This window comes from Lepidothrix coronata, unplaced genomic scaffold (assembly GCF_001604755.1).
Source record: "Lepidothrix coronata isolate B3197 unplaced genomic scaffold, Lepidothrix_coronata-1.0 Scaffold74, whole genome shotgun sequence".
NCBI lineage: Eukaryota > Metazoa > Chordata > Aves > Passeriformes > Pipridae > Lepidothrix > Lepidothrix coronata.
Window position 1 is genome coordinate 1020892 of NW_016690254.1, and position 25116 is coordinate 1046007.

The 25116-nt window shown below is 44.4% G+C and overlaps 1 protein-coding gene across 5 annotated transcripts in view; it reads left to right on the forward strand.

The window, feature by feature from the left end:
• DNAJB6 (DnaJ heat shock protein family (Hsp40) member B6) overlaps nt 1-17614 on the forward strand; it is a 60146-nt gene extending 42532 nt beyond the window's left edge. For 4 of the 5 annotated variants that reach the window (XM_017819362.1, XM_017819364.1, XM_017819365.1 and 1 more), the window contains exon 9: nt 7835-10332. In XM_017819362.1, coding sequence (XP_017674851.1) covers nt 7835-8148 — 314 coding nt within the window. In that variant the 3' untranslated portion in view covers nt 8149-10332. Of the gene's footprint in view, nt 1-7834; nt 10333-16013 lie in introns of those variants that run through there. The other variant, XM_017819366.1, reaches the window with a different exon arrangement.
• The last annotated feature ends 7502 nt before the right edge of the window (nt 17615-25116 follow it).

Sequence of the window (25116 nt, forward strand, 5' to 3'; positions counted from 1 at the left end):
TTCCTAACATTTAATCTAAACCTGCCCTGCTTCAGTTTGAAGCCATTCCCCCTTCTCCTATCACTATCTGCCCTTGTAAATATCAAACCAAATCAAGAATTTTCCTGTCAATGATACCAATTCTGGAGGAAGAGGGGCCATGTAAGAGACAGGTACAGTGGTCTGAGCTCCATCTCAGCTACATGTTGTGAAGGGCATTTGTTGGGGAGAGAAACCCTGAGAGTAGGAGCCCCTGGTGCAGGTTTTTAAGGGGGTCTGCAATGTAGTGGTGTACAATGAGACTTGCAGGAAACTGGGGTAGACCTCTGACATGACCCTGAAAAGTGCAAAAAGCATCATCTTCTAAGTAATCTCAATTGCTGTTTAAAAATCAGGTCCATTTGTTTAAACTCTGAGCTTGAAATCTTCATAATTTGTATTTATATGTGTCAAGCTGTGAAGCTTATTTCTCGTTCTTTATTTCCTTTCAAAATTCTTGCAGAAACAAGTAAAACACCCCTGTGTGATAAAGCCTTATAAAATTAATTAAATTCACTTTGAGCGTCAGCATGCAAATGGGGTCATCTCTCTGCTTGCTGGAAACGTGGGGATTGGTAGGTATTACCTCCTGCCATTTCCTACATCCCAGATCTTTAAGATGAGAGCAATTAGTATAATCTGTATGGATGCCCTGGTGTGCTTCCACAGAAGCAAAATAGCTGTAATAGGCAGGATGTGCTCAGCCTGTCCTTCTCTCTGGCCTCAGAGATAATGTAGGACCATTCCTTGAGCTTTAAAAGATCTGATGATGAGTAAGTTTTGGCAGCAATGAGGTAACTCCAGTCTCTCCCAGCAGCTCCCCTCTCTATGCCATGCTCCAGAGATCGGTGCCACCTGACCTGGTTGGACAGGAGTGGCTGTAGCCATCGATCCCCAGGAGCCACTGAGCACGATCACATTTCCTGTCAAAGTACCCCTTTGCAGGACTGTTGTATTTAGCATGTGCTAAAAACTCATTTAATTTTCCCAATTCGTTGCAGATTGGGGCATCTTTGTGGTGAAATGTTGTGTTGAGGTAGCTTGGGATGTGCCAGGAAAGCAGGATTCATGTTGGTACACGCTGGGCTGAACGCGGGATACAGTGGGGTTCTTGGGTGTGTACGGGGGTGGCAAGTAAAATCCAGATGGATAAAAAAGAAAAACAAAACTCAAAAGGTTGAGCTTTCTAAGGGAGCTGCTGCAGGGCAGGGAGGGTGAGCGAACCCAGCATGGGGCTTTCCCTGCCCTGGGTCTGTGCCACACGGGTATGGCTGGGCAGGAACAGTGTGAGCTGGCACTGGAGCAGCTGAATACGAGGGCAGAAATAAAAGGAGCAAGTCCCATTGCCAGTTTTTAAAGCCAGAAGGGCAGAGGTTTGCTATGTGTGTTGAGCAGAAAGCATTGAGCCCTGCCCTTTCCCGGACACTGGACGTGCTGCAGCCATGCCCTCCTGGGACAGAAATAGCACTGCAAGAGGCGCCCCATCAGTCTGTCCTTTTTCCCAAATCCCACACCCTTGTTTTTTCCCAGGACTTTGCCACCATCTCCCCTACTGTCTCCTGCCACTTTTGGATTTCCCCCCCCACTCCTTGCAGGAAATGCCCACCTCCCACATCAGGGGAGATAGTAGTGCTGGTCCTGCCCTGGGAAAGCCCAGCCCAAATCCCTCCAAAACCAATATGAGTTTTTGGGTTGGAGCAGGGAGACATAATGCACGTCTGAGTTGCAGTGCTGTTCGTGCTGGCAGAGCTGAGCTGTTGTAACCAGCACAGGATGGGAGACGGGGAGAGGAGGAGGTGGGACATGGCAGCAGGTTTCTGCAGAGGGTACAGATCGAGAGCTGCCAGCATCTTCAGTTTCTAACCAGCTGAGCACTCCGGGTGCACCACTTCAGCTAAATATTTCCTTGAATTTTGCAGGAAGGAAGTGTCAGACAGACACTGAGAAACCCTGAATCTCCTTATGCTCTCTGTATCATTGAGGAATGTGCAGTTGCTCTGGAAGGAAAATGATTGCCAATAATTGGTGAAAGCCACTGATTTCTGTGAGCCAACTCAAAACCTCGTCCTTTGTCCTGTGCTTTAGCTGATAAACATCACTGCTGAAATAAACTCCCTTTATAGTTTACAAAAGCTCTGCCCTAGAAGTGATGGTGCAGATGGGGCAGCTGCTCTGGCATTCCCTGGATAGTTTCTGAGTGATTTCAGGCTCTTTCAGCTTTCAAAACTATGTGCATTTTTTTTTAATCAGAGGATTTTAAAATGGCTGCTTTTTCTTGTAAGCATCACATGAAATAGCAAGAGAGAGATTTTTAAAGGCTGTCACTGTCAAACCCAGAGATATTTTCCAAAGAGGACTTGATGCAAATTTTGGTTACTCTCGAGCCTGGCAAACCCAAGAGACCACAGGCTGAAAGAGGGTTTTATAAATCCTGCTGTGTTTCCTGGCATTTAGAAACAAGTTTAAGAACAATTAATCAGAAAAACTTGCTCAACATAGCCTCCAGTAATGGTGAGGGAGTATTTTCTTGGCTGAGCATGTTGCCTACAGTTTCAGGAGGGATTAGGGGGGTTTGTGTGCACATGTGGTTTTAGAAAATACCCTGGGCTTGGTGTTTTATAATGAGCATCACTCATTTCCAACAGAAATTTGAAAGAGCTGATGATTTGGCAGCTTTCTGATAACAACTTTCGAGTGTGGTCCCCCAAATTAGACCATTACTTCTGTGTTTTTAGTAGAGTTACTTGGTCTCCTGATATTTTCTCTGTGGTATAATACATTAGATATGGAGCTTTTAAGAGAAGAAACAAAAGATCCAGTTAATCTCCAGGATTTTTTCAGCACAGGATAATCCAGGCCTGTAGACAGGTCTGTACGATGAGTTCTCAGATCCAATGAGTTCCTGTAAAACATGAGATTTCCCAGCAAATGTTGGACTTTAGTCTCAGAAGAGCCCTGGTATCTTCTGCTAAGGTAGATATTAATACTAGAACTGCTGTAACAACGGAACAGTTTATCAGTAGAAAAACCTTATCAACAGGTTACAAAATTTGTAGTGTGATCAACTTCAGATAAATGTATTTAAATGGGGGTTTTTTTCTTTCACTTTTGATTTCTCCTTCCATCACAGCTCAGCTCTCCACAGCAGCAGCGGATGTAGTTGAGTCATCAGAAACTCCAGTGCCCTCCATAGGCATAGGGTAAATTCCAAGCCTTTGTAATAGAAGGGGGGGAAAAAGTCAAAAAAAGCTTTTTTTTTTTTTTTTTCCTTCTGCACTCTATGTTGTCAGTCCACATCGGGAACAGCTCAGAGAGAGCTTACACTGCCCCTTAACTTTAAAGCCTTGAAGTATTAGACACTGCTGGCCATCATTCAAGAAAGATTAGAATAGAGTAAGTTTCCTGCAAGCCGACTTTGCACAACTGTATGGCTGGAGCTTGGCTCGGAGCTGTCCCGTCATTAGACAAACCCGAATGTCCCTCACCAGTTGCATCTCCTGGTGCTGGTTACAGGAGATGTGGTGTTTGTGGCCTCGGGAAGTCTTCCTTCAGATGAGCAAACTCTAGTGTGCCTACTTCTTTCCTAATACAGGGGAAAACCCTGATTATATATATATTTCTTGGGTAAGGTGTGTAAGAAGAGAGCCTGTGAGCAGGAGGGCTGCCGTACGGGAACCACGAAGGCTCCACTCCCTCCTGCGCGGGAAGTGACCTGGCAAATGCAAATCAGTGTTTCAGTATCCTCAGGATGTTTGCCCTGGTTTGTTTTTGCATATTTCTGCCATTACTGTCTTGCCATTAATTACTGCTGATTCCTGGTAGGATTTCAGTTCAATTCGAGGACATGCAAGGATGTTACTCAAAAGTAAAACAAAAACAATAATGCTGGCCCGTGCAGGGCTGCTTCCGTGTGTAGTGCTCCATGACTTACCTGTCCCACCTCACCTGGGATATCTCTGCCTTAGTGTTTTTGCTCCTGTGTGTTATCTCCATTTCCCGGGAGCATGTATTGGTGTAGCTGGCAGCTCCCCCAGAGCGCCCACCTAGTCCAAGAATTGCACTCCCAGTTTGTGTTAGGCATGTAAAATCGCTGTATTACCACATAAATACAGGTTGGCAGCGGCTGTTCTGATGATACCCTCGCGATAGGCAATATTGCCCTCTACTGGTTAGCTACAACTCGAAGGATCCCTGTTTTCCCCTTTCCGTGCAGCAGCTTTGGTATGAGAAATTATTTCCCAGCCCTTCTTGCTTGTAGCAGAAGGCAGCTTTTAGTCCTAATGCAGCTTTTTAGGATGCCACAGCTCGTGGTTCATTTCTTTTTCCTCAGAAGCTGCTGCTCATTCGGTGCACCAGAAAACCCAACTGTAATTATTGTTTTTAAATGTTACTAGTAATGCTGAATCCTTCATTTTCAGAATTAACCCTTAGAAATGTAACTTCTCCCAGCTGGTTTTGCAAGTGAAATAGCTGCAAGGTTTTTAATTATTATTTGCATTAGGGGAATAAGATCTTTTGCTTAATGCCTGGACGTTGATTCCAGCTGCCCCTGATAATTGCCCCCTTCTCTGCCCCAGCTGGGGTGGCTGCAGGATGAGCTGGCTCCAGGCACTGAGCTGGGTTAAACATAGGCTTGCAAAAAGAGTGTTATTTTTAACCTGGGTCAGTCCCTGCTTGGGGTCACAGCGTGTCTGCCCAGGCTCTCACGTGAGTGTGCTGGTTTGGAGGCACAGGAGACAGCAAGAAGGAGGTGTTGGGGGAACTGAGGACTGTTTAAAGCCTGAGCACCCCTGAAAGGTGCTTCTTGAGTGGATATGCCAGCTCTGAACTCAGGTACGACCCTCCTCCTCCATACCAGCTGTCTTCCTAAAAGCCATTTCTAGGACAAGTATCACCACTGACAAAGCTCTAGCGATGTTTAAACACTTTTTAGTGGTGATGCTGTGGGGCTGAACTCTCTCAGAGTAAATGTCAAGTTTCCTGTTTCCAGTGGTAAAGCTGTTTCAAATACGTTTAAATATGTAGAACAAGGGAGACCACCTGATGCAAGTTACACTTTAGTTTTTTGCTGTGCCAGGAGTGCTAAAGGTAGATGATCAGAGGAAGGTCTGATGGCTTATACCATGCACAGCACTGGAGTCAGTTCAGTATTTGAACCTCAGCTGACATGGTGTTGCACCATTTAATTTGTGGAGCCATCCTGCTGTCCCACAACTCATAAAGGGGAAAAAGTTTGGACAATTTTTTGGGGTCTTTTTGTAACTAAAACTTATCTTTGCCTTGGGGAGATGGAAAACTGAATGACTCCATTGGGTGATCAAGATGGATTTAATCGTTTTGATACTTGAAGGGAGCTTATAAGAAAGATGGACACAGACCTTTTAGTAGAGCCTGTAGTGACAGGACAAGGGGTAATGGATTTAAAGTGAAGGAGGGTCAATTTACATACAAAGAAGAATCGTTTTACAGTGAGGGTGATGAACACTGGCACAGGTTACCCAGGGAGTTGGTAGATGCCTCATCCCTGGAAACACTCAAGGTCAGGTTGTACAGGGCTCTGAGCAACCCGATCTAGTTGAAGATGTCCCTGCTCACTTGCAGCGGGATTGGACTCTATAGGGAGGTTGGACTCTGGGGGAGATGAGCTCTAAAGGTCCCTTTTAACTGAAATGTTCTATGATTCCAAAGGCATTCTGGTTCCCTGTGTCCAGTACTGAGGGGTTGTGTTAGTGTGTCTGACTGGCGTGTCTCTGTGATGCACGCACACAGAGCTTCAAGAATGGCCTCAGCACGTTTCCCATTCCTGCATCTGTTTGCCAGTATAAATTTTAAACGTACATCAAGACTTCCACATCAAAAGGAGAGCCATGCAGTTTGTGTTTCTGTGGGAAGGGAGAGATCTCCTTTTTCTGGTGCACTATAATTTGTGAATACTCTTGACTCGTTTTTGTATGTGCAACTGATGTACTTGGGTTTCCTATGCTTTTCTTTCTTACTCTTGGAATTTTATTGGTTTATCTTCATAGACCTGGTATCAGCAGCCTGATACATGCTTCAGTGCTGTTTGTACAAGTGTGTAAAATCCTGTAGCCTCTTATGGAAAATGATGGCAATTCTGCGTCTGGAGTTCTCTGAGCTTTTCCTTGACCTCCACTTCTCGTAGCTGAAGTGCTGTGCCACATATGAGGGGAAAATCACCATCTTGCCAGCCCTCTCCTACTGCAAGGAGAACCACACACCCAGGGTTTTACACTGGCACGATGCAGGCAGTCTAAATCCAGAGTTTGTGATTTTGTCCTATTTGCTTTGGAAGTGTGTGGGAGACCCCAGGGCACAAAAGCATTAGTCCTGAGGTGGGGATGGGCATTTAATCACCTGGGAAGAAGTGTCCTGTGCATAATACCCAAGCACACCAGGTGCTCAGACACACAGTAGGGGAATGTGAGGCACGACCTGGAGTCCTCTTCTCCTGCAAGGCCTCGGGTGCCCGCACTGCACTGTGAAATGACTTCTTAAACATACCTTGCCTCCTTTTCCTCATGCGCTTGGAAGCCTCTCCCCCTGTACGATTACAAGGTAAAGACAATGGAACCTGTTGTGTTTGAGAGTGTTGGTGGTTTGGTGCACACACAAAGTGGGTATTCCTGCTCTGTCCCGTGTTGCGTCCGTGGTGCTTTTTCCATCTTCAAAGCATTTTCCAGCCATGAACTAAGAGCACACGCATTAGCTGAGAGCACACACCCCTCCCTGAGCAGCTGATGCCGGGCACATCCCAGGAAAAACTTCCAGAATGTGACACACCACTTTTGATGCAAATAAAATGATGCCATATTTCATCAGCTCTCTTAAAAGTACTTAAGTAATTGAACTAATGAAACTTTAAAAAGCCTTTAAGAAACAAATGCGGTACACACCTTTGTTCTCACTCTTCCCCCCCCTTCTTTTTTTTTCCTCTCCCTTTCCCTTGCCCCTTATTTTCCAAGTTGAATGTCTTTTGTTGGCATTTTGGTATCTTACTGTTTGCTTTTCAATGTGTGGTTTTGCTGAGTTTTATGTGTGTTACGGGAGCTGATTTCTCTACTTTGCAGCACTGGTGCTGTTACGGTTTCTGCAGCAAAGGAAAGTGTCATCTGCAAAACAGCATGAGTATGACTGGAGTTACCTCATCTTTCATATCAGTTGGTGCAAACATTGGGTTTTATTTCCATTGTGTTCGTTGGCCTGTGCTGTGTGTGCCTGCCTTGCCTCTGGACTGTGTTTACCTCTCACAACTTCAACATGATTTCTCATCTTCATGTGGTCCTTCACACATCTCCACCATCCTTCCAGCTGTGATGTCCAACATCTGGCCCCTCTGAACCCACAGTGGCTTTGTATCCTACCACTCCTGTAGTCAGCTTGGGTATTTATCCCTCCTTTCCCTTTAACTTTTCCTTGAGCAGGGCCAACCCTCCCTAGGCAGACAGTCCAGGTGAGGTGGGATAACATGCTCTGCACAGGACAAATATTGTCCAGGGCCATGTGCTCAGCTCCCTCATGCTGTCTTTTGGGAAAAAGGGAACAGTGGCCCCTGGGTTGTCATATCTACTGGATTTTTTGGGTAGCTTCAGTGTAGTGAGAGGCCACTGATGGAGCTTTCTGCTCCAGACCCTCCCTGAGCTGCAGATACATGGCGCTATCTGTGACTAACCGCAGCCAAGACACTAGTTTTGTGACCCCTAATGTCCAACCCATTTCCGAGGGGTTCTTTTTTTTCAGGCTAAAATTAGGCATTTTGTGTGCAGCTCACTTCTCTTTCACTTTTTGCTTTTTTCAGGGGAGGCAGATGAAGAAGCCTTTGCCGAGGAGTGCCGACGGAGAGGACAACACGCGCTGCCTTCCCAGCCGGCCAACGCTCGCCTGCAGAAGTCTCACAAGCCTGCCAGTTCCCCTCGATATGCCTTTCATTTTAATAGTGACGAGGTGGAAGAACAGGATAGAAACCGGGTCATGAGCAGCTTCGAGGCCCCTTTTCATTTATCAGGTGTGCACAAGCATGGTGGGGAGGAACACGCAAAGGACGATCCATCAGCTAGTCAGAAGCCAAAAACAAAAAGCCAAGCAAGAAGTTGGTGCTGTGTATTGACTTAATGTTAGCTCCTTGATAGATCATAAACAGCAGCTTATGTGCCTTCATCCTGCTTTAGCTCTGATCTTCCATTTAGCCTAGATTCACTAACGCCCTGGGATACTTAAGGATCCAGGGCAAATATTGTTGTGCTGCTGAAGTGCCTCTGCTCTTTGTTGTTAAAAGTGAAGGCCTTTTAGAGGTTAACTCATCACAGTACTTTGCACATTCATTTACTTAAATTGTGCTTGGCTTCCTTGTCCAAGGAGAAGTTCAGCAACTTGATACTATTTCTGGAAGCTGCAATTTTAGGCACCTAAATCTTAATAGAGAAGGCCGAGACCGTTCAGGCAAATGTGGCAATGTGGCAATTGTCCGGGTTATTTTTGGAAGTAATTAGTCCTTTGATATATTTCCAGTCTGTAATGTTTTGGCAATGTAGTCCAGAGGCTATCTTGGACAACAGACTCCTCATAACTACTTGATTTAATTGGAACCTGTGGTCAAAGATCATCCAGGACTGCCAGGACAGGTTTTTCTGATACATTAAGATGCCTTTCTACTTGGATGCCCAATCCAAGGGCCCTTCTCAGTAGTGTGGGATTAGGCAAAGTGCTGGGAAGTGTGAGCACATGAGGCTCCTCAGGGTAAACGCAGCACATGAAGAATATGCACTGTCCCCCAAAACAGGCACTCATGTACTCCCAGTGCTGCACCAACTTCCACTGTGTTTATGAGCCTTTAAATCTAACACTGCCTTCTGTATGGAAGACCTAAAACTACCATGTGGGATGACAGGTTGAAAAAATAGAAGCGTTTAGATAAATGTCTTCCTGATCAGTTGCTGGAAGTTTTGTCTTTAAGGATGGTGAAGTTGAAACTTTTCCTTAAAAAAAAAAAAAAAAAAAAAAGTTACAGAGGCCTGAATGTAACTTCTGGGCTGGTGTCCTGAATCTCCCACTCAAGGGTTACAGGTTTGGTCTCCTGTGTCTGTAGCTGGCAAAACAAAACCTTGGCTGTGCCTTTGGAGACGTGAGGGTCTCTGCACTCATAGCAATACTCTGCAATGATTTCTGAAGGGCAGCTGAGGTTGACATGCACCATGCAATTTTTGGAGCAGTTTTTAAGATTGCTTAGGACTTTTTGCTGTGAATTTATTTATGCTCCAAGACGCACAAGTTTGCAATTAAAATTAATTTCCAGAAGTATTAGTGCAATCACAAAATCCTCTCTTCTACCAGTAGATTGTGAGTTGCCATAAAAGACTCAGGGTGGAAAACGTGACTGAAGTAAGACTAAGATTTTACTGTTGATTTAAATATTTTGCCTGCTGTTCCTCTGATGGACAGGGCTGCTGAAGGACTGGTCGGGTCAGTCATAAAAACCTACGTGAGTGTCTTAATCCCTCCTTGGGAAGTTTTTGCACGAGCCCTGGCCAGTAACGCCCTTGTTCTTCATGGGTGTTCACCTCTGCTGACTGCCTTGCCCAGAAAGGAGGCTTCACCAGCACAGCTCTGTAATTACAGAGGCCACTGACTCGCTCCCGCTTGGCTTCTCATCGATCACTGCGACAGCTGCCGTGCTTACACGGGCCAGCTTTGGGGGAGAACAGCATCTTTTTCTGCCTTGGTCCAGAGACCTCTCAATTCAGTGGAAAATTGTTAAGTCCAATGGCCTCAAACCAGGCACTGTTCCACCTCAAATCAGATAGTTTTGCCACCGCTGGTGTGGGGCCCTTGGCAGCAGGACCACGCGGCAGTTTTAGACGTTGTCCCAGTTGGAGCGTCTCAAGCAAACCCTCAGTCATTAATGATTTACCTGCAGTGAAATGTTTTTTGTTTTTTTTCCCAGCCCTAGGAATGGGACTGTTTGAGTTTTGATTTGTAAGTCTGTAGGAAATCTAAATGAAGGAGAAGGGGATAGGTTTAATTTTGACAATGTGTGGGAATCCCTCTGGAAGTGGCATCTCTCTAGTGCCCAAGAGGAAAGTCTGGCCAGCTCATTTAGGCTGTCATCCAATATCCAGAGGGGAGATGAATCCTCTCCTTAGTCAGGATTCCAGTTGTCACAGTGGGTATTTAATAAAAAATTAGAGTTTATTTTGATTCTCCATCTTACACTTCGTGTTTTAGTGGAAGTTGCTCTGGAAGCTGTTCCTAGTTTTGTAATGGCCATTTAGAATAAAACTTCACCTCTTGTGCTCTGAAGTCGCTGCATATCTCAAACAGTTTTCTAGCTCCAAACAAGGAATTTTTAAAATAATAATTCAGATACTGCAAGTGAAGTGCTCCCTGATCGTGTGATACGTGGCTGACGGGGGGGATCTGAGCTGTGTCCAAGTGACATTAATGCCAGCAGAGACATGGGGGTGGCAGCCATGGTGACATTAATGGTGGAGGTGGTGGTAACTTCCCCTAAAAAACTACTGCCCTGGATTTTTGAGCGTTTTGACCTTTATCCAGCAAGAATGGCTGAAATTGTTTAATTGTTAAAATACTGAAAAATACATGATACGAAATCTCATTACTTGGAAGATAATATTGCAAGGTTTGCTCTTCCTTTTGAATGAAATAGCTTGCATTAACCTACAACTTACAACATTAATTATTCATTTTTGCTGCATTTTTATCTGCTGGCATCTGTGAAGAGGAAACCACTCTAACAGAGCTAGCTTAACTAATCTTGATCCTTTCCTGGCATGGATTCCTCTTCTGGAAAGTTGAGCTATTTGTACTTTATTTCATCTTTAATTCAGTCTCTGTTCTTTTTACCAACATGTGGTTTCCTGAATTACACTTTACTAACTACTAACAGCAATGTGCTTGGTTGTCCAAACTAATTACTTTATGATTCCATCACATAGTTTTGGGCATGTAATGGAAAGAGAAAGGAAAGCAAAACCACTGTTTTCTATGGAAATCTAATATGTGAGGAATCCTGGCGGTGCAGAGATGGAGTTCCCTTTCCCTTTGCTCCACATCCCCTGGCTGTAACTGTGTGTGAGTGGGAACAGCCGTACTCTTCTGGGGCGGGGGGTGGGAAGGCTGGCTGGTGGGTTTGGAGACTGGCTGGTTGCTCCCTGGCTTAGCCCAGAGCTGCCTTCACGCATGGTGTTTTGGCTGCTGGTACGAAATCATCCCGTTACCCGTTTGCTTCCCATCGAGGATAGCTGGGTTGCACGTGGAAGGGCTTTCATGGCTGCATAGACCTGCAAGCTTTTGATTGCCATTTGGTAGTAAAACCTTGGAAATCTACTCAGTAATAGCATTACCTATACTATTACCTACCTATTATTACTAGGCAAGCAGGTTGTATCTGGCTTGGTATGTTCTTGAGGCAATTCTAGGCAGAATTGGTAATGAAAACAGCATGGTGAGCAAGCATGAAGGAAGGCCCCTGCAAGTTGCTGAAGCTTTTCAGTCCCCCGAAACATCAAAGTTGGGATTACATCACTGGGTTGGCCAGTGAAACTGGAGAACTCGCCCCTTGGATTTAACAGTGCAGATAATTAAACAGTGGAGCAGCATACCTAGACAGGGTGGGATGTTTTGTCACCTCAGGTCATTACGTAAAGGCAGGCTCCCTCTCCACAGTGCTCCATGGCACGGGCAGGAGCTGCAGATGCGGTGAGGGAATTAGTAGGTCAGGTTGTGGTGTGTGCTGGGCAGTGGCTCAGGCTGAAAGGAGGGGATGTGAAAGTGTGGTGCAAAGCTGTAATTGCAGAGTGAGTCACGTGTCTGAAGTTATAATGAAGCTGTGATCTGGAGTGAATTTTTATAATGGCATATGTGAGTGTGGTCAGTCTGAAATAACAGAGGGTGGCTGCAGCTCAGAAGTAAGCTAGCTGCCTTTGAAATTGCAATTTATTGTTTTGAACAGAGAAACATTTCTAAGAGCAGAAAATTAGAAAGAGCACTACATAACCCACCTTGAAAGTGCCTTGCTGCCTTGTTAAAGCTCTGTGTGAGTGTTGGGGCCATTACTGCTTCCATGGTTTGAAGGAGGGTAAAAGACTGGCCACAATCTTAGCAAAAAATTAGTAGGTCTCCCTCCCACCCCCAACCTCAATGTTTCACTCTGAAAGTGGAATGAGATTCCTCCAAAGTCTTCACCTTTGCAGATCTTCTGTAAAGATCAGGCCGTGGCCTTCGTTGCTGACTGATGTGGGTCAAGAAGCAGCAACACTGCATGTTAATTGTGAGTTGTGACTGAACACCTTGTTTCCCTCTGCTAATTCCTGTGCTCCTCTGTGCTGGCAGAAGGAAGGAAGGTGGAGCAGACCCATGGCTGCTCTCTGGTGGAGCAGGCAGATGTCAGGCAGGGCAGGAAGAAGTAGGATACCAGAAATGTGTTGGGTAGGAGTGTTTTCCCCAGGACACTTGTGCCTTTGGATCGGCCGCCCGATGTGCACGCCTCCCTCGCAGTTGCCACCCAAGAATGTGATGAGTTTCACAGTCAGTGACTGAACAAACTCGTGACTTTGGGAGGTGCAGATGGCAGGGAGGTAGAAAGCCAGAAGGAAAGTCAATCTAGGATACAGTGGAGAGGCTTCCCAATTTGTTTTGGTCCTTGCGGAGCGGGGGTTGAGGGGGTTACACCTAAGTGTTGTTGGAAGTTGTTTTCAGCTTTCAGCACCTTTATGAAAGCTGCAGTAGCTTCTGTGTTCCTTATGGTTCTTCTGGAAGTAGAAGAGAAGGAGATGAAATGGAAAGAGTGGGTTAGCTGTTACTGTTTGTTTTAAACAATAATTATGCAGGTAGTAAACTAGGTGTAATTCCAGATGGTGTGGATTCTTGCTCCATCCGTCTCTGGTCCTGGCAGCTGACAAAAGCAAGAAATACCAAGTTAGGCTGATATCTATCTGCTTTTGAGTGAATCTGTTTTCCAAACGTCACAGCTTGGGGAAGCTCTCAGAAACCTGTTCTCCGTCCACCCTGTGATGCATTTCTAGAGTTGAGATGGCGAACAATTGCTTCTAAGGGTGGAAATTTGAACAGCCCTTCTCCAAGACCAGGACTGTTAGGCTGAAGCCAGTTCAGCCTGGCACTCACTATGGGAAGTTTCTATGGACACTTTGTGATGCTGGTGACTCGCCAGGACACAGGCTTACTGCAAAGTGATCAAATAGTTGTGGGGCTGCTGCTTTCTAATTCAGATTTTGTTGTTTCATGACTTTGGGGCTAGTCTTGTAACCAAGGCAGCTAAATTTGCTTTTAATTAGTGCTGGTTGAAGTATTTGAGTGAAATATGCACCGAAGAGTTACGTCTTTAGTGTGCAGTTCTTATTTATGTTAGGAGCTGCTTTACTTGTTTGGATCAGGTTTTTGGCTGTTATCACCCAGCATAGCATCACTGGAGCTTACAGGCTGGCAAAGTTTGACCTATCCTTTCTTCTTAGCTGGGAGTAGAAAAGGAAATGGTAGAGAGTGAAATTATTTATCACAGCAGGCTCAAAACAGAAAAGACCTGGCACTTTTCTCTTGAGGAATACTCTGTATTTCTTATCTTCTACTTCGGCCAATCTGTTTCTGTGTGTCAGTGATAAAAGAAAGCTTGAAAGATTTCCACTTTTCACCCTTATCATTCTGAAGGCTGGTAGGAGACCGTGTTGTCAAAAGCTTAAATATCTTCATACCACATTAACTTTTGAGTTGTTTCATTTATAAGACAATGAATTATGTGACATTCACTTCAAGTCATAATTTACATTGACTCACAGTATTTTTAAGGAAGGGTTGCTTTCAAAGGAACTGCTTTCAAAATCTCAAACATTTGAAGAAAATGGACTGTTGCAAAAAAAAAAGTATTACGTTATAAAATAACAGCATCAAATGCAATCATGCCTGGATGTGGAAGCCTTTTAGAAATACCAATAGTGTTTTGAGAATGAAAAATGCAAAAATTATGACGCTAATAACCTACTAGAGTTTAATGACCCTTTCCCAAATATCTGTGTTATTGTTTCATAGCTATTATTTGAACTAGTTCTGATCAACTGATATGACGCTGTTTTTCCCTCCAGTAAAGGGAAGAATCCTTTGAATAACACCCCCTGGATGACTGATTCTCAGGAGTCAGCATGTCTCTTCTGCCTCCATTGACCTCTGTGGGAAAGCAGAGAGATGCTTGATCTCTTCTGGGATGGGTGCCTTACTCAGTAAATTGAATGCCAAGGGATCCTATTTTTGGTGATGTATAGGTGACTGAGAGGCTGACATGGAAGGAAACTTCCTGGATGGATTCTAAGTGAGTGCATGTTCACACAGTGTCCCCAGGGACAGGATTGTAGCTCAGGGGGTGGCAGGGTGCAGGGAAAACCCAGCGTCATCTGCAATTCTGCAAAGCACTGCCAGTTTTCTCTTCCTTAAACAAGAAAACTGGTTTCCATGCTAACTTTGTGCAGGCTGATCGCTCATGGCAGAATTTCTAAATAAATATCCTGCCTCTTGACTCAGGCGATTGCAAAAGGTGAAGTCATGCTGTTGATACAGTGTAGGAGCTAGAGTGATAACCTAGAACAGTTTCCCTTTGCTACAAGGGAGTGTATTTCCTCTCATGCATAAGCCTTTGATAACATCTCAAATGGTTTTAGCCTAAAAACTTATCTCGTGGTTCTTCCCAAGTCTTAAGCTTAAACTGAAGAACTGCAGATCTGCCGTGGGCACATCTCTAATTGTGCTTGGGAGGAGCTCTGATGAGGAGCAAACTGCAGCCACAGCGTGGCTTTGTGCTCCTTCAGCCTCCCACCACTTCCTTTTCCCATCTTAATTTTGCTCTTGATACTAAGTTGATGGAGAACCAGGTGCAATGGTGACACGGCTTCCTCAGGGCCATCTCTGCCTGCCTGCTGACAAAATGGAGGGAACAAAGAGATTTCCATACTGGCAGAGCTGTCCCCTTCCAGGGTCATTCCTCTCACTCCCAGCCCTGCCTCTCAGCTGGCTTGCAGCAGCTCATCCTCTCTGTGCTGGCCCCGATCACTGGACTGTGCTGATTCCCAGTGGCAGAGCACCACTGAGCTAAAATATCCCTCCAGCTGTCTGAAAGCACCACAGAAGGACTGTCTGAGGGAAATGTTTACTGGCTTTCAGTTTAGATTTATGAATGCACCTGGGTAGATTGTGGTGGTTCACACAGTTCACTGCCTGTGCAAGTCTGCCAGCAAGTTGGATTTTACTGCAAATTTGAAGGAAAAGGTGTGATGCACAGCAAGAACTGTTTTTCACACATCATTGTGGGGGGAATAAACCATTGGAATGATGATCACATGGCTGGAAGCTTGTGCCTACTGAACCTGTAGCAAATAATTGTTGCTTGAACTCAATGCTTTCATGCACCATTGGAGCTGCAGTAGAATATAACCTGTGGTGCATAGTTAAGCATGAGCAGGCTGATGACCAGCATAGAAAATATATATTGGTGAACACTGAGCACCTTCTTATTTACTCAGGATTCTTGGTATTCCCTAGTCTTAAAATGGAAATGCAAATGTTGTGGTAACTCTGACTACTGTGAGCAGGAAATGCCAGTACTTAAATAGCTCCTGCTGTATAAGTCTTATTTATTGCTTCCGTTTCGAAAATTATTCTAGTTTTGCATGTGCTCTAATTTTGAAGCTTTTCCTGAATGGCTTTGAAGTATTTTGAAAGTTCTCCAGATCTTTTCAAACTTCAAAGATTGGTAGTGTTTTCTTTCTATCCTATGTAAGGGGTATAGTAGAATGGGGGATATAGTGGAAATGGTAGTTAAAAAAAAACCCAAAACAATACATTAGGAAGCCAGACATTTTCTTTAATATTCCTTAAACCATTCAGAGAACATGTGCTTTTGCTAGAGGGAAAAGTCCATGAATGCTGTGAAAAGTGTTTTACAAGCCATGTTTCCTCAGGATACAAAGAAGTCAGCAAGAGGAGGAAGCAGAAGCAGAGAGAGGAACAGAAGAAGAAGAAGTCAACCAAAGGGAGTTACTAAAATGGACTTCTCTGCTATGCCAATACCTTTATAATAATGACAACTTCATGTTACCTTTGAGCGCACCTCTTTTGTGTATATTTTTTGATTGTTCACACTGCTAGCAAGGAAGTGACTCATGTTTAAAACTGTACTAAAATTGCACTATGTTATTCCTTTTAGTTTCACGGAGTGGCTTTCTTGCCAGTCAGGTTAGGGAATTCGGACAAGGCTGGTCGAGGTTAGGAGTGTTTTATGTTCGAAGATTGGAAGGCATTACAGAATTTCTTGCCTCTTCCTTCCCTGGGACTAAAACGACTCTGTTCTAGTGTTTGTTATTTGTCTTGCAGGAGACAAAGGGTTGTGCAAATGCCTGTTTGTTTGGTCGGTGGCATCAACATCAGGCCTGTTAAAAGAGGAGTCCTGTTCAGTCATGTCGTTGGGAATGGGACTGAGACATGAGCTCTTATAGGGTAATTTATGCAAGCTTAATAAGAGATTTTAATGGTTGGGGTTTTGTTTAGTTCCCCCCCCCCAGGCTGAGCAGTTTTGTCTCTGATATTAAAATGTTCCTACATTTTAGACTGTATCCTGAGGTTATATCCTCTGATTTTAAGAAGCGTAGTGTAAGGATGGCCTCCTGTATGTACTCCTACTGATTTCTTTAAGCTTAGTTGACTCCTGATGAATAATTTAGTGAAATCATTCCTTATTTTAAAAGTTTATTTTCAGAACCTAGAGACAAATGATCCAAGTGCTACTTTAAAACTGCTCTTTGTTTCTGCTGAGTAGGCTTTAGATAACAAACATTTTTTCAGCATCCATATAAGATTTTATCCAGTTGTTTCTGCAAAGAACTTATACTTTCATGTATGAAAATGTTTTACATCAGTTTTATTGCAGGACTAATTTTTTTTTAGCTTGAAAAGATGTCTTAGATTTAAAATAAATACGTATTTTCTGGCAAGATGACTTCCTTGCTTCCCGTGCTTGTCTCATGTGCATGACACATTGCTTCTCTTAACCTTTCAGTGTGTACAGAGCCCTTCTGTTGCCTTTAGCATTTACCTGCATGTTTCTTGTCAGTATGTTGTCTTCCTCTTTTTAACCTCCAGGTAGGAGTTAGCAGCTTATGGTTTTGTTTTGTTCCTTTTGTCTTCCTCTTGCCAATATGTTGTTGATGTAACAGCCTTAAACCTGGCAATATTGAAAGTCCACAATTCCTGGAGAAACTCACTCGTCCTAACATTTAAAAGATGTAGGAATGCACATAATGGTGTAAGAGAGAAGCTAAACAGAAAGTCAAGTCTGCATTTTAGCATGGTTTGATATAACAAATTCTGGTGTCTCTGGTATCTGAATGGTTTAGCTTCAATTACCCCATGTAACCCTCTGCAAGCATAGAGTTTGTGAACTCTGTTAGGGGATGTAAATTACGGTTACTATCAAATATGACTGAGTACCAGTTTTCTGTCACTTAAGTACCACTTTTTTTGTGCAGTGTTACTAATATTTAAAAATAAAGAAAATCTGCCTTTATACTTTGTCCTCTTGCACTGTATTGTAGACTGCAGCTGGCATCAGTTGTCTGTGTATGATTTCCATTAAAGTTTAGGCTGTAAGCACAAGGGGGAGAGTCCACATTCACACAATGCCCACAAGCATTCCAGGTAATTCCTTTTGTTAAATTCACAAGCAACTCGTTACATTCTCTGCGTCAAATGGCTGATACTGGAAAAATGAGGGTTCTTTCTGGCTGGAAACATCACTATGAGGAGCATATACTTCAAGCAGAGCTTGCACATTTGGCATGCAAGGAATATTCATCCTGAATAATGCACAACAGTGAACCACATCCTGGTTAGGTTGCTTCCCATGCTCTAGGAGAAATGCCCCCCATACATATTCCAGTTTTAAGCTGTTACTGCTCCTTATTCGTTGGGAACATGGTACTGCTTTGAAAAAGCAGGAGAGAAGTAGGAAGGGAGAGATGACAGCAGCATAGGGCTGGTCTCCCTGGGGCTGTCCCTGTGCTGTGAGCAGCCTCACGTAATAGGACAGAGTGGCTCCAGATCAGGAATGTGCCTTGAAGAGTTAGAGCAGGTTGAGATTTGGTACATAAATATCTTCTTGACTCAATCCCTGTGTTAGGCTTGATGGAGGTGGATAGAGCATTAATTAGGAGACCTGCAGGCAGGCTCTAAATTAGTTAGGAAGCCTGTCTCAACAAGGGCATCCTCATCCCACTGGAAGGCTGCTGGCATGCTTGCAAGGTGGCCTCCTACGCCTGGCGCCTTCCACTGGGAGAAACTCCTGGGAAACACAGAGCCCCCAGAGGAGGGAACCACGGGCTTTATCTTTCCTGTAACTGCCTAGAATCTGCCCCAGCTTGCCCAAAAATTAAGAGATGTGGGCCCATGGCCATTAAGTCTAATTCATTCCTTCTCAGCCTAATTATTTCTGGATTTTAGCTGAAGGGTAACTGGTTAACTGCACACCATGAAGCGTGGCTGCAGCACTGTGCTCATGTGGCTGTGCTCCTTGCAGGACAGCCTGGATGTGGTGCCAAGTCTGGATGAGCAGGCACATATGTGAGGTCTTGTATCCCAGTGCATCCATCTCCAAAGGTGAAGGCTTCATGATGAGGTGGTTACTTAAATATGTGTTGGGGCAGGAAAAAATGCAGGTGGGTGTGAGACACCACAGCTGATAACAGATGATGCTGGCCCAGAGTGGCTGTGAATAAATGTATTGTGAAAGTTGGGAAAAGATTCTTGCCCATCCCACAATGCTTCTGTGGAAGAGCTGAGAACAGAAACAGAGCTAGTTTAAATCACCTGATGTGATTTATAAAATGTGTTGCAAAATGATTCTTCACAGAGCAGATACCTGGGCTCAAAGACCCAAAATGTATTCTATGAGAAAATTAATTTACTAGGGTAGAGAATAGTTGAGTAACAGCATAATTAAAAGGATACACTGAAAACAATTTTATCTTAAGATAGAGGGGACAAAATTGCAAACAAACAAAATGCTGACAGATAAATGTTCTTGCTCCTCACTTGGAAGCTGTCACTGTGAAAACTGTTTAAATTCAGTTGTTTTTCCACACCTTCTAGAGATGTGCACAGTCTTTTCTTTGAACTAAGGTTTGGCAAGACTTTGACCTGAAATAAATGATCTCAGAGCATGTAGGTGTCAAAATGCTAAAAAAGTATTTTTCAAATTTTTGCCCAGTTTCTGCTCTGTGCTGGTGCCACCTTTGTGGGCAGCCTGCAGACCTCTACATCCTACTCCTGCAGGTAACACAAACTCTGTTTTCCTCTGTCATCTTACCTTTCTTTACTGAGACTTGCTTTTTCCCCAAATTTCAAACCATCTCATGAGCCTTTTTATATACTTCTGAAATAAGACACTGAAAAGACGTTTCTTTTGAAGAGTCAGATATCCAGAAAATGTGCAGTGATCATTACGGAAGCATAAAGTTGCCTGTTTTCCCAACCACATCTGAAACATGACTCATACCCACTTGTTCTTCAGGAATGTTCCTAGACATGTGCTATCAAACTGGTGCCTATCAAGTGGTGGGATTAGCTTGTTACTATATCAGATGTCATTGTTTTATTCTGCCCATAAAGGAATCTATTCATTTACATTTCCCCCCCTTTGTTTTGTGTGCTAGTTGCACGGGAATGCGTATTCCTGGGATGCACAGGTTAGTCCTTCCTGCATTTCAGATCTCAGTTATCTTCCTTTTGTGCAGCCCCACTCCTTTGTGTCCAAACTGAGCTCACATTTTAGTGCTCTCTCACGTTACCTTGCCTGGGGAGCGCCCTGCTGCCCTGTAACTCACATACTGGTGGGAGGGGGAGGGTGGAATGATTGCCCATGACTAGGTATATTTAATTCTCCTCTTTCCAATGAGCAAGTTGGAATCTGGCCTTAAGAGACTTTTTATCACTATTTGCAAAACTTTCCTAGTTGCTACCTGTTGCACTGAAAACTCTAGGCAAGGCAATTTTCCTGTCCACTGATGAGAAATAAGAGAGGGAACTTACAGCCACATACAAATCTCAATAAACGTTCATATTTGGAACTATGATCGGTTCACCTGCCCTGTGTCATCACACTCTGTCTTCCCACAAGCTTTTCTAGCCAAAAAAGATTAGGTGGGGTGTTGGAAAGTGTCAGTTTTATTAAGTACCTTGTTGCTGCCTTCTTAGCCACCAGCTGTTCACCACTGATAGCAGGAGAAGCACTTCTGAAGTGGCTGAGCTGACATGAGATGACATTTCCAAGCGTGGGGTGCGTTACTTTGCTGCTCTCATCACGACAAGCAGAGTCTGATCATGTCATTTGGCACATCTTTAACTACAGTGTAAAGTATCCCAGACTTTACTCCTGCCTCTTCCTGAAGGTCTCATGTTGTCACTGCAGAACCAGCCCAAAAACAAGAAGTGAGAGGAAGATCAAAACACACGCACTCATGAACCTGAATGCTTCGATTTCAGGGAAACGCCTCCATATCTGCCTGGAAGTGATCACAGATTTTCTAGGATGTCTTCAAGGAGGGACCTCACTGCACTGTCTGGATGTCTAATTGCATCTCCTCAGTCTGTTTCCATTGGCATGCACATGCACCTTTCTACTGAAACAGCAGATGTCATTTTTTCCATGCCTTGTTTGGGAAATGCTCATCCTTTTGTCAATGCAGAGCTGTTTGCTTGTTCTTTAGACTGCCAGTGGTTGCAATTTAATGAAGTGTTATCTGGCAGGTGTTATTTTTACATAATTTCAATATTAGAGAGTTGCAGTTGGGAAAATTTCTTTTAACTTAATAAACAAAACTTACTTTCAGGTTTTTTAGATGAAAACCAACATGGCAAAATGGTAGATCACGGTGAAGCCAGTGTGCACATACACCCCTAAAATGTAATAAGGTAAAATATATGAAATATGTGTTTCTACCTGATTTTTTGAGTCCAAATGTGTGACATTTTGGGATGGTTTAATATGTTAACCTGAGCAGTGCTGGTTGCACTGAGAACAAGAGATAGTGTGAAGCCTATTTAATAGACTTCGTGCTGAGAGCTGAGGAAGGGAAGGAGCTCTAAGGAGAGGTTGAGGAGCACTTAGCAAACGCTTCCCATGGCACCTGGAAGGGATATTCACCAAAGAGGATTGACTTGATCCTGGCAGCAAACACAAGCTACAGCCTGCCCTGCTGGTAGTGTTGTGACAACATGGGTTTTACTGCTTTGGGATTTGAGGTGAGAAGGTACTGGCACTAGAGCCTCCCCATTGCTGTGAGTCAGGCTTTGTACCCATGGAAATGATTTGTCAGCTGCCTGGCCCACTGTCCTGTCTTTGATAGTGACTAATGGTGGTTGCCTAGGGGAAAGCACAGGAACAGGCTAAGCGTGTTGTACCTCACCAAATGTTGTCCCAGCTGTGGCACTCGGGGGGTCAGAGGCTCCTGGATCCAGAAATGGTCTTTCTGTTGCTCAGTATTTTTTTTCCATTGAAAGCTCCTCAATACCCATTGTCCTCTGACAAGGCATTCCTCATGTGACTCCACTGGGTAATGAGATAGCCCCTCTCTTACACCTTCCTTTGGGTTCCTCCACTCCTCCATCCCATCATTGGAAGAGACACTGCACACCAAATCCTCATTCACCTTTTCCATGGCACTCATGATTTTACACTTTTCACTCATGCCAGCCTTTGTTTAACTCTTCTGTGCCTCAAGAGGTTCAGCACATGGAAGCATTCCTCCCAGATAAGCCTCTTCCTACCTTTGATCACCCTCTCAAGCTGGGAAAGCTTATTAAACAGCAGCTTCATAAACTGTGATGACCATCCAGACAAGCATGTTACCCACTTGTATTCCCAATTGACAGAAAGAGAACCAGGCCCTGCACACCCCAGGATGCAGGAAGAGCAGACCAACACCTGGAACCTGGCTCTGATGCCCTCAGTCTCACCAGGCTCTCACAGGCTCTGAAATACAAACACATGAGCTCATGGCAGTGATGATATCTTATCTCCAGAGCGTGGTCCCACACACCTCCCCACCCCCTCAGCCGAAATCGCGTCACAGGGCATTCCTTGGCAGCAGATGGGATGGGCACCTCCTGACTCAGGCACAGCTCCTGCCACCACTCGTTGCTCCTCCAAGGATTAGTTGTCTGTGCCTCCACTTGGCTGGCAGCACCCAGGCTGTGGTGTGTGTTGCCACTGCCAGTCTGCCTGCTCTCATGGAAACCCTGCAGTGGCTGAAGGATCCCTGCCAACCAGGGAGACGAGTCCAGAACCTTATGAAGGCACCAAGCTCCCCAGTTTCCACAGCACTGCCTATGCCAGTGCAACAGCTTTTCCACTTCCAATCCCTTCTTGTCCAATATGCAGAAGATTTTTCTCATCTGTAACAATCTGGGCTGTGACTTTCCCCATTCCCTTCAGCATCTTTTGGGCAGGGACAGCTGCATGCAAGTGTTCACTTACAGGGTTTTTGGGTCATTGACGTCATTTGGGAAATCTTAAATGCCTGGGGAGTTAATTATGAGGAAACATCACTGGTGGGAGGATCCAGAGAGATGGGAGGGTGCAGGACATCAAACAGTAATTCTTGAAAGGGCAAAGGCAAAACTAGCCCACTGATCTGAGCCCCTAGAAGGTTGTCAAAGCTCAGAGTGTGTTTGGCTCTGCATTCTGGTTCAGATCCAGCTCCACAATTTTTCCCAATATGTTTTTGCCCTCAGTTCAGACACAGGTTCGGGTGATGGGTAACCCCTGCCTACTATGCCTCTGCTCCAGCCCTGCTGCGGTGTGCAGGGAGGAGTTTTTTGGGTGCACCTGAGCCTCTTTTTTCTCACCAGGATCCAGGTTTGGTGGTGGCCTTTTTTTAATCAACAAAATTACTTCCCTTGGAACCACAATTTTTCTATCATGAATTCTTAGGAAAATGTTATTCAACTCGTGTAACGCAAGTCTGAGGTTGCATTATGAGATGAATGTGAGAGAACGTGATGGTAATGAGTCACCTCATATCATGTTTTATTGTGATGTGTCAGCTGAGAAAGGTAGAGAGCTATAGGTGTTTCTACTGGCCCAGCTATGAAACAACCTCTGGTTCATGCAGAGATTACTAAGTTTTTCCTAGGTTAGTTTAGCAGATAGGTTTAGGTCTGTCATTTAGCATTGTTTGTTTTTAAGTTTCTAACAATAAGCTGCCTCAGAATCTATTTTCCACCCAAAAAAGTCATTGCTCTTTTATTAGCAAGGGTTAAGCTTGCTCAGATATTCCAGTCATCAGGGTGAGACTGTCTGTGTTGGCAGATGGGAAAGTTTGTGAGATAGCCTTTATTTTAGGACTACCTTCTGCTGGCATTGACTAGAAGTGGGTGATGATGCCATTGCCCATTGCTGCTGAGAACTGAGAATATGAAGGTATGATTTGAAAAGTCAGGAGGTTAAAGACTGGCCATATTCTTCTCAGTTTAATCCAGAGAGTGGCAGATGCCCTGACAAAGATGGAAGTTTTCAAGGTAGGCTTTTTATTCCCATCCCTGCTGTCTGTGTTGCTGCTGCTCATTCAGAAGTACACAGGACCCTTCAGGACATTGCAGCAGCCCTGGGCATGAAATCATGTCTATGGGATGTGGTTGATGGAATCAGTGGAGATCAATTGGTCTTGGTCCCTCTGCACCTCTGGTCTGGTGAGACCTTCAGCCAGCTGTTTTGCTTCCTGCTGAAATGCCCATGGATTTGCCAAGGCTGCACAAGCAAACAGCCCCTCAGCTGGGCAGTCTGGAAGTACCTGGTGTGCATGATCTGCTACGGTGGTGGTGGATGAGGCTTTTTTTCTTTTTAAAAGCTCAAGTAAATGTTGAGGATAAGGATGTATATGTTCAGCTCTTGTTGTGCTATTTATTTTGACTACCAGTGGGCTCAGTGAGGCGGGGCTGTAGTTTCTAGCCCCTCACACAGGGGACAGATTCGGGGCAGGCATAGATGTCTCCTCTCCCACAGCCCTGTGCCTGCTCCTGACCGCTGCTCTCCGGCAGTCCCTGTCCCTTTAGACCTGTGTCTTTCTGCAGCAGAAAAACTCAATTCAATGAAATGCTCTGGGGCTTTCCCTGTGTCAATAAACAGAGGCCAGGGCAGGACCTTTCCCTTCATTTTTGTACAACAGTTTGAACTGCCCTTCTCAAAGTGTCAGTCTCGCACCATTAACTCCTTGCAGCCCCGGTTTGAGGAGAAGGTTTCCTAGCGGGGTTGTAAAGGTTTCAGAGGAGGTATCCAGGGAGGGAAGCTGAATAATGGAAATGTTAACAGACCTTTCATTACACACCCGATACATCATTACTTAATTTCTCTCTTTTTGTCTCCCGTTTTTATATTTTTTCCCCTGATCAATAGCATTCATCCTACTCAGTGAACAGGCTTGATACTGTTTTTATGGTGTGAAAATTACTGTTGCTTTGACTGGCTCCTATTACCAGGTGACACTGCTTGGCAGAAAACAATGAATCTTCCTATTATTTGGAAAATAAATGTGATTTATGGGACCAGCAATTGATAGTGGTCTGTGTCTTGCCATCAGCGTGCTTGCCTTCTTGAAATAAGGCTTTTACCTTTGGAGCGTGAAGGCTGTTTGTCTAGTGCTGCAGAGCAATTTATAATATATATTTTTTAATCTCAGCTTTTATTAAGGGTTTTTTAAAAGATGATGATAAAGAAAACATCTATTGTCATTTTAAGGGTTTGATGCCTACACAGAAAGCAGTTGTGTAGGTGTGAAGTTAAATACACTGGCAGGGAAAGACATGTTGTGGATGCTGGAGATGATGGAGGGAGGAAGAGAAAGGGGAAAGCTGACCTGAGCACCTGCTATTGCTTCCCTTCACTCACTGTAGAGATGATGGTCAGCACTGAGGGTTTATTATTAAAATCCCACAATACCGATAGCAAAAATGGAACCAATTTAACTGCAGGAAAGCAGAACCACTTCCCCTGAGAGCTGTGCAAGACATTGCCCA